At 39.6% G+C, this 14,159-nt stretch overlaps 1 protein-coding gene across 1 annotated transcript; it reads right to left on the reverse strand.

Moving 5' to 3' along the window:
• Positions 1-912: 912 nt before the first annotated feature.
• LOC139944786 (organic cation transporter protein-like) lies at positions 913-13,717 on the reverse strand. The gene is made up of 9 exons (XM_071941899.1): positions 13,275-13,717; positions 10,306-10,536; positions 9,351-9,547; positions 8,138-8,422; positions 6,921-7,055; positions 6,533-6,618; positions 4,854-4,974; positions 4,489-4,561; positions 913-3,930 (listed from the first exon to the last, which is right to left on the reverse strand). Exons 1-9 carry the CDS (start codon positions 13,620-13,622, stop codon positions 3,688-3,690), a joined length of 1,719 nt encoding a protein of 572 aa, XP_071798000.1. The 5' UTR covers positions 13,623-13,717; the 3' UTR covers positions 913-3,687.
• Between the last annotated feature and the right edge of the window lie 442 nt (positions 13,718-14,159).

The following is a 14,159-nucleotide window of genomic DNA, read 5'->3' on the forward strand; positions in this document are numbered from 1 at the left end:
TTCACGGCCTGTTCAACAACTATGTCAGAAAGGCGCCAAAAAAACTGAAAGCTTTTGCCTGAAATACTCTAACCTAGTTCTGACAAAAATGAATGGTAACTCGTCCTTGTTTAAATTAATCTAGCTTAAGCTGTCACAGCAAATTGATTACCAAACCATAACCGAATAATAATAATAATAAATTCAATAAGAAGAAAGGTTGAATGGTAACAGAAGACTGGCCTACTCCGCTTAAAGTGATTTCTAACCTCTCTTCATTTTTTAATTTTTTTGTTAAGAATTATAGGCAACATCTTCAAAAGTTGCAAAGACAGACGACTCAAACAACAATGTTCTGCTACTTGGCCCGTTTCAATTCTAACATCAGATACTAAAGCATTTTTGGAAAGAAGTATTTTCGACCAAAATTTACCTCAAACTAAGAATTTTCAGCTCGTCGCACTGCATTTCAATTCTCTGCCAAAAAATAGGCGATTTGGAATTTACCAACTGTCGGCAAAATTTTGAGAAAAAACTGCACGTGGCAAGTGTTGTCTTTTGTTCAGCCTCGAAAAGTTATCTACGGTTTGTTCCAGGGTAAGTCTAGCTTAAATTATTGTTAACCCTCGAAAAATGGTTTTCTTCGATTTGCCTCACAATTTTTTTCAGTTTATTAAACCATATCATTTTACAAGAAGCTACATAACTTTAATTTTGCGCAGTACAGGATAACAAATATTACATATTTTCGTAAAACAAATTGTGCAGCCAGGCGTTCGCGTGACTCCAAGTCTGGTCGAACCAGCAAGGTGATCACCTCTAGGGATCACCCCCTTTGATTTCCGGACTCCCGGTGCCTCCTTGTTCTTTCCAACCAGGAATATTCACCCTATACCCGTTTGGGGGAAAGACATGACGGACCCCAATCCATCACAGTTAGCCAGCAGTCAAAGTCATATCCCTTTTGGTACGAGTAGTATTCGAACCGGGTGTATCAGCTGTGGACCATGTGGACAACGCAATTGAACGAAAGGGGTAAAAGAAGAAAATAAACTTACCCGGTAGTCTGCTGCCACTAAGTGTCCAAATGTCTTCAACTAGTTTTTTTTTTTTTTTTTTATTAAAGAAAGAAAGAGTGTACCATAGTTACCAGAGGAAAAAATCAATACTTACATTTATACAAAAATATAACTCAATGAAGATTAACATGAACATCTTTACACTTTAAAGGGAAGGTACGTATAGTTTTTGTAGGGAATAGTTTTTACAGGGAATGTAGTTTTTGAGAAAGAGGTAATTTCTCACTAAAATAATAAAAGACTTGTAGCTAGAAGTCTTTTATTCCTATCTGAAAGCACACAAATTCGTCCAAAAAGGGTGTTTTTTTTCTTTCTTCATTTTATCACAACTTCGATGACCAGTTGAGCCCAAATTTTCACTTGCTTGTTATTTTATGCATATGCTGAGATACACCAGAGAAGACTGGTCTTTGACAATTACCAAACGTGTACCTTCCCTTTAAAGGAACTACTACTTAAAATAATTACCATCCGTGTATTACCTGTAAAATTTTATATACAACTGTACTCGTAAAAAAAAAACTCTCTACAATCAACTGTGCTGGTTCATTCCGTAAGACCAATACCAATAACCAACCAGCTGCAATTGCCAATAATGTACAGTGCGTATTTTTTATTAATATTTTTTTTCATAACGTGAAACGGGATATGCACACTGATATTTCAATGCACTTTACTACATTAATAAGTTAAAACTTGTAATGCTTTATTGGCACTTTGTCAGACATGGCCAAGCGACAATCCGGTAAATAGCGATTTTGTTTTTACAAATATTTAAACTAAAAACAATTCTGATTCTCTTGCTATCGATTCACCGTATGAAAAAAGTCGGCTATAGAACACGTATTGGACATAAAAAAGGTAAATTTCTGGTATCACGCTATTAGTAGGAGACCCACTGTAAACGCAAGAAGTGTTTCACCCATTCTTCTACGACACGATTCACGCAAACATCCATTGGAGCATGGGCATTGGGATACAAACAGCATTTTAAAGTTCCTTTCCTTTATAACCAATCGCTGTCATCCATAGCATTATTGACAATCCCATTACTTGGTTTCAAGCCCTCGGCCACGCCCCCTTTGCTGAGCTCTACTGCGCTCAGAAAAGTAGAATATTGTTTATGAAAAGACGAAATATAAAGTGTTCTTGTTTACCGGACTGGTGTGATTTCCTTTTGTTGGGCCTTTCTGAAACACTCTTCACGGCCTGTTCAACAACTATGTCAGAAAGGCGCCAAAAGACTGAAAACTTTTGCCTGAAATACTCTAACCTAGTTCTGACAAAAATGAATGGTAACTCGTCCTTGTTTAAATTAATCTAGTATAAGCTGTCACAGCAAATTAATTACCAAACCATAACCTAATAATAATAATAATAATAAATTCAATAAGAAGAAAGGTTGAATGGTAACAGAAGACTGGCCTACTCCGCTTAAAGTGATTTCATTTAGTAAAGACTCTTGTCTAACCTCTCTTCATTTTTGAATTTTTTTGTTAAGAATTATAGGCAACATCTTCAAAAGTTGCAAAGACAGACGACTCAAACAACAATGTTCTGCTACTCGGCCCCGTTTCAATTCTAACATCAGATACTAAAGCATTTTTGGAAAGAAGTATTTTCGACCAAAATTTACCTCAAACTAAGAATTTTCAGCTCGTCGCACTGCATTTCAATTCTCTGCCAAAAAATAGGCGATTTGGATTTTCCAACTGTCGAAAACTGTTTCAAAAATTTTGAGAAAAAACTGCACGTGGCAAGTGTTGTCTTTTGTTCAGCCTCGAAAAGTTATCTACGGTTTGTTCCAGGGTAAGTCTAGCTTAAATTATTGTTAACCCTCGAAAAATGGTTTTCTTCGATTTGCCTCACAATTTTTTTCAGTTTATTAAACCATATCATTTTACAAGAAGCTACATAACTTTAATTTTGCGCAGTACAGGATAACAAATATTACATATTTTCGTAAAATAAATTGTGCAGCCAGGCGTTCGCGTGACTCCAAGTCTGGTCGAACCAGCAAGGTGACCACCTCTAGGGATCACCCCCTTTGATTTCCGGACTCCCGGTGCCTCCTTGTTCTTTCCAACCAGGAATATTCACGCTATACCCGTTTGGGGGAAAGACATGACGGACCCCAAAACCTCTCTACAATCAACTTTGCTGGTTCATTCCGTAAGACCAATACCAATAACCAACCATCTGCAATTGCCAATAATGTACAGTGCGTATTTTTTATTAATATTTTTTTTCATAACGTGAAACGGGATATGCACACTGATATTTCAATGCACTTTACAACATTAATAAGTTAAAACTTGTAATGCTTTATTGGCACTTTGTCAGACATGGCCAAGCGACAATCCGGTAAATAGCGATTTTGTTTTTACAAATATTTAAACTAAAAACAATTCTGATTCTCTTGCTATCGATTCACCGTATGAAAGAAGTCGGCTATATAACACGTATTGGACATAAAAAGGGTAAACTTTCTGGTATCACGATATTAGTAGGAGACCCACTGTAAACGCAAGAAGTGTTTCACCCATTCTTCTACGACACGATTCACGCAAACATCCATTGGAGCATGGGCATTGGGATACAAACAGCATTTTAAAGTTCCTTTCTTCCTTTATAACCAATCGCTGTCCTCCATAGCATTATTGACAATCCCATTTCTTGGTTTCAAGTCCTCGGCCACGCCCCCTTTGCTGAGCTCACTCTTGATTGGTCGAGTCTTTCCCAGCATCTCGGCATCTTCCATTGTCTCCGGAAGGGGTTTATTTCTTGTCTCTGGAAGCAGCACAACCAAGACGCCCGCAATGAGGCTCAACCCTCCGAATATATTAAGCGGCAGGTAGGAAGAATATTCTTCCTGCATGCACAACAAACACAGAGAGCATTTTTTAGCAGAAACGGAAGAGGGCGCCCTGCTTCGTAGATCATTATCGTCTGATTCAGAATAATTATAACAGTTACATTAAGATGTATAGTTTCAGGTTCATTTGCATAAATTCGTTCATAAACAAATTCTGAATTACTTTGGGGCTGTTGTGTCCATTGGTATAGAAAATACTGGGCAACACAGTTCTTTCAAGGTAACTATCTTGTTTTCCACCCTTTCAACAAAACAGACCTCGGTCTGATTTCATCAGCTGCTTAAGCACAAAAGCAGCTAAGCACAACACTTCGCTAACCAGAATAGGGTTACCAGCCAAAGTGTGGTATCACATTTAAAGTCTGTCACTGGTGTGCTGCTCATACTTTCTTAACAGCAGACACTTTGTAAGCAATATTGTTTTCTGCTGCAGCACTATACAGTGTAGTAGAATAAGAAGTGAATGGACTCTTAGAAGCAGAATATTGATGAGTTGGTTTTAATTGTGTTATCCATTGAACTTGGTATCCTAAGATTTGTTTTTGTTATACTTACGAGATAGATAATGAAAGGTGCAAGAATGCTTCCTACACGACCGCAGATTGACGCAATACCGAAACCGATATTCCTGAAAACAAAAATCAACGTAACTGCCAGAACGGTATTTTTATTAAGCTTGGTCGGTCCAAGACCTTCTGTTATAGTCAAGTCTAATGATTGACAAGTAAAGATGGAGAGTTAACAACCTAACATACATAACACGTGTCAATCAATGTCACTACAACATTAATAACATCTTTCGTTCAGTATGAGCCGTGGTCACACAATTAATAGGTGGTGTTTTTCACTCTTTTACATTTAGAGAGTATTATGGCTGTCACACACACACGGGGGCGAGGTTAAAAATATCAACCTCTTACCTGACAGGCGTAGGGAAGATCTCCGCTCCATACAAGAAAGCTACGGAAAAGCTACTCGTGATGCAGAACTTGCCAAACATCGCTGGTATAATAAGTGGGATGAAAAAATCAGTACCATCGCCTGCGGAGACAAAATAGTTACAAAATAGCAGTGGTTTGATACATTTTAAACTTTTAAATTGAACTCAAACGGATATTTTAATGAATATTTTTCCATTTAAATTACCTGCACGCGAACAATTTTGGGCAATTCCACAGAAAATTAAATATCAAGGTGAAAAAAATTAACTTTGTATAAATGCTTAGTTTTCAACTTAAACTCAATTAAAGGGAAGGTATACACGTTTGGTAATTACTCAAAACAAATATTAACTTGAAACTGACTTCGTAACGAGCATTGGATAGCTGTTGATAGTATAAAACATTTTGGCAAACGATTCCCTCTGAAACGTAGTTTTTGAGAAAGAGGTAATTTCCCACTAAAATAATAAAAGACTTCCAGCTAGAAGTCTTTTATTCCTATCTAAAAGCACACAAAAACGTCAAACAAGGGTGTTATTTCTTTCATCATTTTCTCGCAACTTCGATGACCGATTGAGCCCAAATTTTCACAGGCTTGTTATTTTATGCTTATGATGGGATACACCAAGTGAGAACACGGGTCTTTGACAATTACCAATAGTGTCCATTGTCTTTAACTGATCTATATTATGATTAAGTGAAGAAAAAAAATGCATAATTTCAATACTTTTTCAGCTACTGAAAGAAAACAGTGGTCAGAAGTTTAATGTACAAAACGCTCCAAATTCAATACCCGGAACGCCATGTTTTGTACTTTAGAGACCAAATTTGCAACAAATTCTGTCAAAATGTACCTCCACATCTTTCACACAATATCGTATTGACTATTTGGTATACCAAAAATACATTAATGGGAACCCAAAACTCACAGGCTTTTGTACAAATGTAAAGGGTACAAAAAGAAATGTCCATAACATCAGCATTAATGTGTGATATCTACTGAATAAGAGATACAGTGTATGTTCTCTATATGGACTACAATGTTGTGGTAATGAAAGATTCTAGATAAACTTATGCAGATGTTGCTTAGCTCTTGAACTTGTGAAAACTGTCTGAAATGTAATGTCCGTAACGCTGGAATGGCCATTCTATACAGATCTCTTGCTCAGGTCCCTGGGGGAGTGAACAGCCACTGGGCTGCGTGGCTTTTTCAAACACAAATTCAACCTCTTTCTCGCAAGTACCACAGGTGAAAAGAAGCAATTATAGCAAAGCATCTTGCTCAAGTATACAACTTTCATGACCAGGGTTTGAACCCAAGCCCCTGGTATGCCGTGACTTTTTCAAACACAATTCCAACCTCTACTCTCGCAGGTACCACGAGTGAAAAAAAAAACAATTATATAATCTTGCTCAAGGACACAAGTGTCATGTCCAGGATTCGAACCCACGCCCCGATCTGATGACTTTAAACACCGGAACTTGAGTTCGATCTCGACCTCGCCATGCGCGCTCCAGCACAACTCTTTAGCAAATGAGAGGTCTTCGTTGATTACCCATTGAGGGCGCTGTTTGTATTTGTGGAAAATGGCAGCCCAAATAAGGCAAGTTCTTTTAGTTTGATTTGAATTTTGCGGTCTCATAAGGTCTGTACATACCTGTGTCACGTGGTAGGCAAGCTGTAATTATACAAGCAACACCAGCGACTATGTGAAATAATACCAACGACGGTCGACGACCCCACCTGGAAGAAACAGGCACAATTTATACGTATCAGAAAGTTTGCTGTCTTTCGTTTTACGTGTTCGTACAACTGCATGGTGGACAGACACCTTTATTTTGCTCATTTCTGTATTCAACTCATTTTAACTCATTTTAACTTTTTTTTAGTTTGCTTAAACCTTTTAGAAACTAAAATTATATACAATGGAACGGAATGTATCCATTTTAATTAAATAGTCAAAACAAGGAAATTGTCACATTTAATATTGAGTCAGTGTACCAGACATGCAAATGAGCCTTTGTACATTTGACCAATGAACGTACCACATCATCGTGAACATGGTGACGACATAACCTGGTATCTCCACAACGCTCAACAAAAAGAAGTTGAGATATTTGTCTCCAGCGAGGTTGGAACTGTACAGTGACACGCCGTAGTACACCATACTGTTCACGAACCTGTAACATTAAGAAAAAAGTAACATAAGAGTTTTAATAACTAAGTTGCCAACTAACTATTGAACAAGATTATGCGACGTGGGGTCGGGTTGACTCCTAATAGGCTAATAGTACTTCGAGATGTGGCAAATGGTCATGTCGACATGTAACTGAGAGACGGGGAAGATAAACTTAAATAATTGTCGTTAAGGAGAGGCGTCAGCACTAGGACAAACTACTGTTTGTTGGGAAAGGGTGCAACTATATCGATGTCTGTATTTGGGTTTTACTTACTTGTTAACTTGATAGGAATCTACTTGAATTAACCCTGTTCAGTATTTTGAACGTGAATAATAGGAATCAATGCAGGCCGTTGTTGCAAATAACGAGGTCGTCGACTCGCCACAAAAACACCAACAAACGTCTATAGAACAGTTCAGACTGATGCAATTAGGACGTCATGTTTTCACATTACTAAGTTAAGGTATATACAGTTCAATATGATAACTTGTACCGATCAAAAAAAAACTAAGTGTTAAGGTTGTCTGATCTCGAAATCTATGTACAGCCCCTATAGGTAGACTAGGAAAATATACTAACAACAAAAACAATCACGATTTACCACCTATAGTATTCCAAATAGTTATTTCAATTCTCCAATCAATCCTGTTGAGTATTCATTTGTATATAGACCTTGAGCGCTGACGTCATCCAGCCGCCACCTTAAAGGTTAAATGCACAGATTTTGTACTCGCGCTGTCTAGGATTGGCCAATGAACAACTTTCCTTGGACGAATTAGACAATTGAAGTCACGTTCTCGTGCGAGAGGTTCCAAATCATATCGCGCTAACTTGCAAACTTGACGTAAAACAGTGCGCCCTCACCGTCAAAATGTAGCTAAGTTCCGCGGCATGGGACTGTAAATAAAATGACTCTCACGGGATGGGACTTGGGACAAGTCTATTGACGAATAGGCAAGGGCGCCTTACTCAAATGACGTCATGTAACAGCCATTATACAGAGAGGTATCCTGCCAAAAGCTACACAGTTTATGCGAGTTTAACTGGTTATCAACCCAGGTATAATAATAAACTTTACTTACCACGACAAGCTCATGATGACTAAGTTCTTGAAGACTATCCAACTCCGAAAGATGTCGATCACCGTGTACGTTTTCTCTTTGTCGACGACCAGAGGTGCTGCTGAGCTAGAGCTAGATGTGACGTCATTAGGTGCCGATTCGCGAATGGTTTTATCCTCGAGGGTTAAAACGAATCCATCCGCAGGTGGGCTGATGTTATTCACTCTGGCGATCTTGTTGAGGATTTTGAAGGATTCTTTGTTACGTCCTTTTGACAAAAGCCACCTCACGGACTCGTAAAGAATGCTGGGGAAAAAAGGGTTTAAATAATGCGAGTGGAGCGCAAGGCAATTTTAATTCACTTTAACCAATAGATTTTTTTATGACACTGTGAAGTGCCAGCCAATATTAAATCGTTGCTGTCAGAAATTTGCGCATGTTCAGAACTACTTATTTAATCAATGGAGATTTACCCGGTGTCAAAATTATTCTATGGCCCTTTTCGAAACCGCGGCTTCGGCTTCAGATTCGGTTCAGACTAGCCACCCCCACCCCCCGCGGTTGTTTCGACAATTATTGCGCAGCCTCCAGAAGAGAGCAACGGAGCCTAAAGCCGAACCCAAAAGCCGAAGCCTTGGTTTCGAAAAGGGCCTTTGTACACTAAGGAGATAATCTCCGACTTCGCCCAGTTTTTAAGTCTGCAATAGCGCTAAACAGCTCAATTGGTAGAGCACCGGTGCCTCAGGGAAATCTGTCCGCTTGAGATTCTCTTCCCAATGGGAAATTAACGTTTCAACAGAGGGCGCTATCAGAAATACACAGTTTGCACCGGTGTCCCAGAGAATTATGTCCGCCGGAGACTCGGTCCCCAGACGGGAAATTAACGTGGGCTTGAGGAAGATGACTCAAAAGAGGGCGCTATCAAACAAGTTTGTACACAGTTTGCCATATGGGGGACCGAAATCTCCGGGGTGGGGGGGGGGGGGGGGGGGCACAATCTCTTGTTACACCGGCACGTTAATCCAGAGGTTGTTGGTTCAAAACATGCAGTTGGGTTTGAAGGATTTTGGACACTAAGGCCGTGTCCGAATTGGTGGATTTGGCTACGGCTTGATCGCAGCCTCATCATACGTTTAAGGGTACAGTGTCCTTAGCAACACACTTAGCAACAGTCGAAGCCGTAGCCGTCAATTCGGATATTTCATAAGAAGTCAATAATGGAGTATCTACTTACAACCAGAGTGGTATTGCGATCAGGCAAGGCAGGGAGATGGCCAGCTGCATTTTCCTCCAGTCACGTAGGAAGTACGCAATGGCAGCTAGTAGGGTCACACCCACACCCCAAGCTATGCTGTTAATACACCCGGCGATGGTTCGCATCTTCGGAGAGAACATCTCCATGATCAGGACAAACTCCGTCAAGTTCATTCCCTTTTGACATTAATAAGCAAACAATTATGAATTATGATGAAACCAAACTCGAAGGTAAGGGCATCGCGTGGTTTTTGTCAAGGTAATTATTAGACTTTTATAGGCTTAGGCTAAGGCTTAGGCTTGGGCCTGGGCGTGTGCTTGGTCTGAATTGTGCTTGTGCGTTGGTTTGGGCTTGAACTTTGGTTTGGGCTTATAGTCTTTTGATTGGTGTTGTGTTTTGTTTTGGGTTTGTGATTGTGCTTTGGCTTTGGCTTTGGCTTTTGGCTTTGGCTTTGGCTTTGGCTTGGGATTGGGTTTTGTGCTTTGGTCTGGGCTTGTGCTCCGGGGTTAGGGCTTGGACTTTGGTTTGGGCTTATAGTCTTTGGATTGGTGTTGTGTTTTGTTTTGGGCTTGTGGTTGTGCTTTGGTTAAGGCTTTGGCTTTGGCGTTTGGCTTTGGCTTGGGATTGGGACTTGTGCTTTGGTCTGGGCTTGTGCCCGGGTTAGGGCTTGGACTTTGGTTTGGGGTTGTGTTTTTGGGTTTGTGATTGTGCTTTGGCTTGTGAATGTGCTTTGGCTTGGGTTTGAGCTTGGGCTTAGCTTTGGCTTGGCCTAAGGCTTGGGCTTTGGGCTTTCGTTTAGACCTGGGCTTGGGCTAACCCTACTGTTGGTACTATGGTTCTGAGTAATAATTTCAGGGAGCGGAAAGCTGGAATTGATTTTCCTCAGAAAACAGTCTTGATTGTAGAATCAACAAGAGATTTGAATTGGAGTTACCTGCTCGAACATTCCGATGAAAAAGAACAGTACCACAAACCAGTGGTAGACGTAGATGAAGTAGATAATGATACCGGCGATGGCTTGCAGAAACACGGCGGTCAGGAGCACCGTCTTACGGCCGATGAGATCCGAGAGCTGCCCGAAGACAAAAGCTCCCGTCAAGACGCCGAAAAATAGAATAGACTGTGCTGTACTCGGGAGGATGTTGTCCTTGCAGACAAGGTCCAGCTATGGTAGAAAAAGATGAAAAGAAAATAAGATTGTGTGACGACAGAATGAAAGCTATCTTTCAAATTAAGGTTGGGCCTTGCATCCATGAGTCAGCACTGCATAGTCAAAGCTCTAGCTCTTCAAAAATATCTTGGACGTGTGTGACTACAGCATAGTGAAATATTTGAAGCCAATTTATCTGGAAGTTTTGCTTTGCAGTTGATACAGGCCGTGTCCGAAACGGCAACTTCGACTATACAGCTACACTGCATGTAGTCAAAGCTCTTCAAAAATATCTTGGACGCATTAGTGATGCCATGTTGTTTGTCGACCATTCATATTGTACCCAAACCGCCTTTAGGATAACGATTTTACTTAATATTTGCGACCAATTTGCTCATCGCAAAAAGATTTTAAGCGACGACTGATAACTCGTTAATAGTGGCCGCATAAAGAAGTTGATAGCAAATTCTTACCCACGAATTGCGCGCACCTCGGGCATCATCCTCCTATACATAATTACCAATAGTTTCAACTGCCTTTAAAGGCACGGGACACGATCGGCAATCACTCAAAATAATTAATTGTCAGCTTAAAAGCTTACTTGTTTACAATCAATGAAGAGCAGTTGATAGTATAAAACATTGTGAGTAACGTAGATTTTGAGAAAGCAAGTAATTTATCACTAAAATATTTGAATTTGATTTCGAGACCTCAGAATTTGACTTTAGCCGTGTTCGCACTGGATTATTATTGTGGGTAAACTTAACCATGACGCTGGGTAACACTCCGACGGGTTAACTGGCCCCCTGGGTAACATTGAATAGTTCGATAAAGATGATAAAAGCGCATGACAAGTAGAATAGCGCCCTGGCAACCCGGGTGTCATGCGCTTTACGATCATTGTTCTGTTTTGTACACACAGACGAACATCACTCAAGTGGCATCCAACACATCAACAAACATCACGGTGCATTTCACAGTCGTCATTTTATGCAAACTTCGCTAATAATAGACCTTTAATTGGAATTTGAATGGAATTTTTAAAAATTAATTAAAAAGCTGTTTTCCAGCTTTTGACCTCGAAACTATATCATACGGAAATTAATTAGGCTACGCGAACAGTTCGTATTGTGCTGGTAAGCTTAAGCCCAATAAAATAATTAGAGTATCATATTATAGATTTTTTTCAGGATGACCTTTATTTCTAACGATTTTTCTTTTGACAGTGTGAGACTTTGACAGATGTTCGTAGACAGAAGTCTAAATCTAGTACATACACAGAATTTAATTACGTTGTCAGATTTTTATCGATTTCATTAACGACACTGGAGACTACCATGGTAATTGTCAAAGACCAGTCTTCCCACTAGGTGTATCTCAACATTTTCAATTCAATTCAATTCAATTAAAAAAAATGGTTTATTACAACATGTCTCGCAGATAAAAAGTGAATTGCACATGTCAACATCATATGTTTAAACAAAAAATTACATCAAGTAGAAGTTAACAAAGAAAAGGATATTAAACAAGACATTATTATTATACATTGTCAAAAATACATTGGTAAAAACCCAGTAGGCACAATTATTATATATACGCACATAATTATATTAAAAGCAGTTAAAAGACTGACGATTTGAGGAATTGCACTTTGTTTGTAGCGAACTGTTTTACATCTGGGTGGGTCATATTTGTTGGTGTGTCAATTTCTACACATGTGATGGGATTCGATTGAATCAGCAAAATCGCTACACAGTTTGTCTCTACGGTTTTCAAGGGTTCATCCCTATAAGTAGAATAGTTCTTACCAAAAATTATCCGACACACCCTTTTTTGAATACGTTCCAATTTGTTCACCTGCTCTTTAGTTAGATTACCATTGAACAAAGGAACACAGTAGTCTAAAACAGGTCTAACATAACCCTTGTGAATTGCCAATAGATCGTTCACAGGTAGATTATGAGAACGTAAACAACGCAACATGTACAACTTTCTGTTACATTTTTTGATTAACTCATTCGTGTCTGTCCCACTATAAATTGTCTTAAATAATCACACCCAATACTTTAACATAATGCACATTTTCTAATTGAGTGTCATAATGCGCAGGATTTCATGATGTTAGTGGTTTAAACCCGCCGAGACCCGCCGATTTATGGACAAAATAACGAACCTGTGAAAATTTGAACTCAATTGGTCGTCGAAGTTGCGGGATAATAATGGAAGAATAACAGTAACACCCTTGTCACACGAAGTTGTGTGCTTTCAATGCTTGATTTCGGGACATCAAAACCTATTTCTGAGGTCTCGAAATCAAATTCGTGGAAAATTACCTTCTTTCTTGAAAACTATACGGTAATTCAGAGGGAGCTGTTTCTCACAATTATACACCAACGGCTCTCCATTTCTTGTTACCGAGTCAGGTTTTATGCTAACAATTATTTTGAGTAATTACAAATGGTGTCCAGTGCCTTTAAACGTATTCACAAAATTTTATACAAAATTAATTTTGTACTAAATGAAACAAATTGAATTTTATGATGACTTTTTTGATGCAACAGCAATTTGCGGCTTTATTTTTTGTAATCGAACCGCGGCATGTGTGCCAATGAAGATAGCTAACGATGACGTTGGTGAAATCGGCCGCTGGTTTCATGCTCAAACACCCTGATAGGATGAACCAGCAATTCATTCTTATGGATAAGTAGAGGGGGCGGGGGAGAGAGAGAAGGGGGGGGGTAGAAGCTAATTACCTCCATAACGATAGTATTTTCATCGTATTGCGAAACAAACTCGTATCCATTGGTACACTCCACTTGCCTACTTGTATTGAGGAACGACGTGCCGTTTTCACCTTTTTCTACGGCGTACATCAAACACTCTGCGAATGACTCGTTCTTGAGCCCAATGCGGGGCACACTCTCCTCCAATGTAAACCCCGGTGAAGCCCGGCAGTGGAAAGGTGGCTGAGCGGTGGTGAAAATAATCCCGAAGATCTGCCAAGCCGGTAGCCATGTTCCAACCAGAGTTATAAAGATGAATGCTACGGTCTGGTACCGGCCAAAGTCGCCCAGGTACACCCAGACATCGTCTAAATCCATGGTGTTTAGAGGCCCCCACCCTCCTACCAGATAATGTTCCGTGTCTTCGCACCTGGCGACTGTGATGGAATCTACGGGTCTTCCCACGCAACACCTGCTCTACAGCACCGGGAATTGAGTAGTAATTATTATCTGGCAACAAAGCAAAGACTCATTATGTTGCAGCGCACTTCAAAGCCATTGGACCCTTTCGGTAAACAGAGTTGTCCAGGGCCCACACTTTGTGTACCACAACTTCTATATCAAATAACAAACCTGTGAAAATTTAGGCTCAATCGGTCATCGGACTCGGGAGAAAACCACGGAAAAACCCACCCTTGTTTCCGCGCGTTTCGCCGTGTCATGACATGTGTTTAAAATAAATCCGTAATTCTCGTTAACGAGAATTTATATTGTTTTGCTGTTTTCTCAAAAAGTAAAGCATTTCATGGAATAATATTTCAAGAGAAGTCTTTCACCATTGCCTTCTGTAAACCCTGTAAGTTATTTGTAAATCTGTGAACTTTAAAACAAGCTGATAAATACAAATGTTGGCCT

Source organism: Asterias amurensis, chromosome 12 (genome assembly GCF_032118995.1).
Source record: "Asterias amurensis chromosome 12, ASM3211899v1".
Lineage (NCBI taxonomy): Eukaryota > Metazoa > Echinodermata > Asteroidea > Forcipulatida > Asteriidae > Asterias > Asterias amurensis.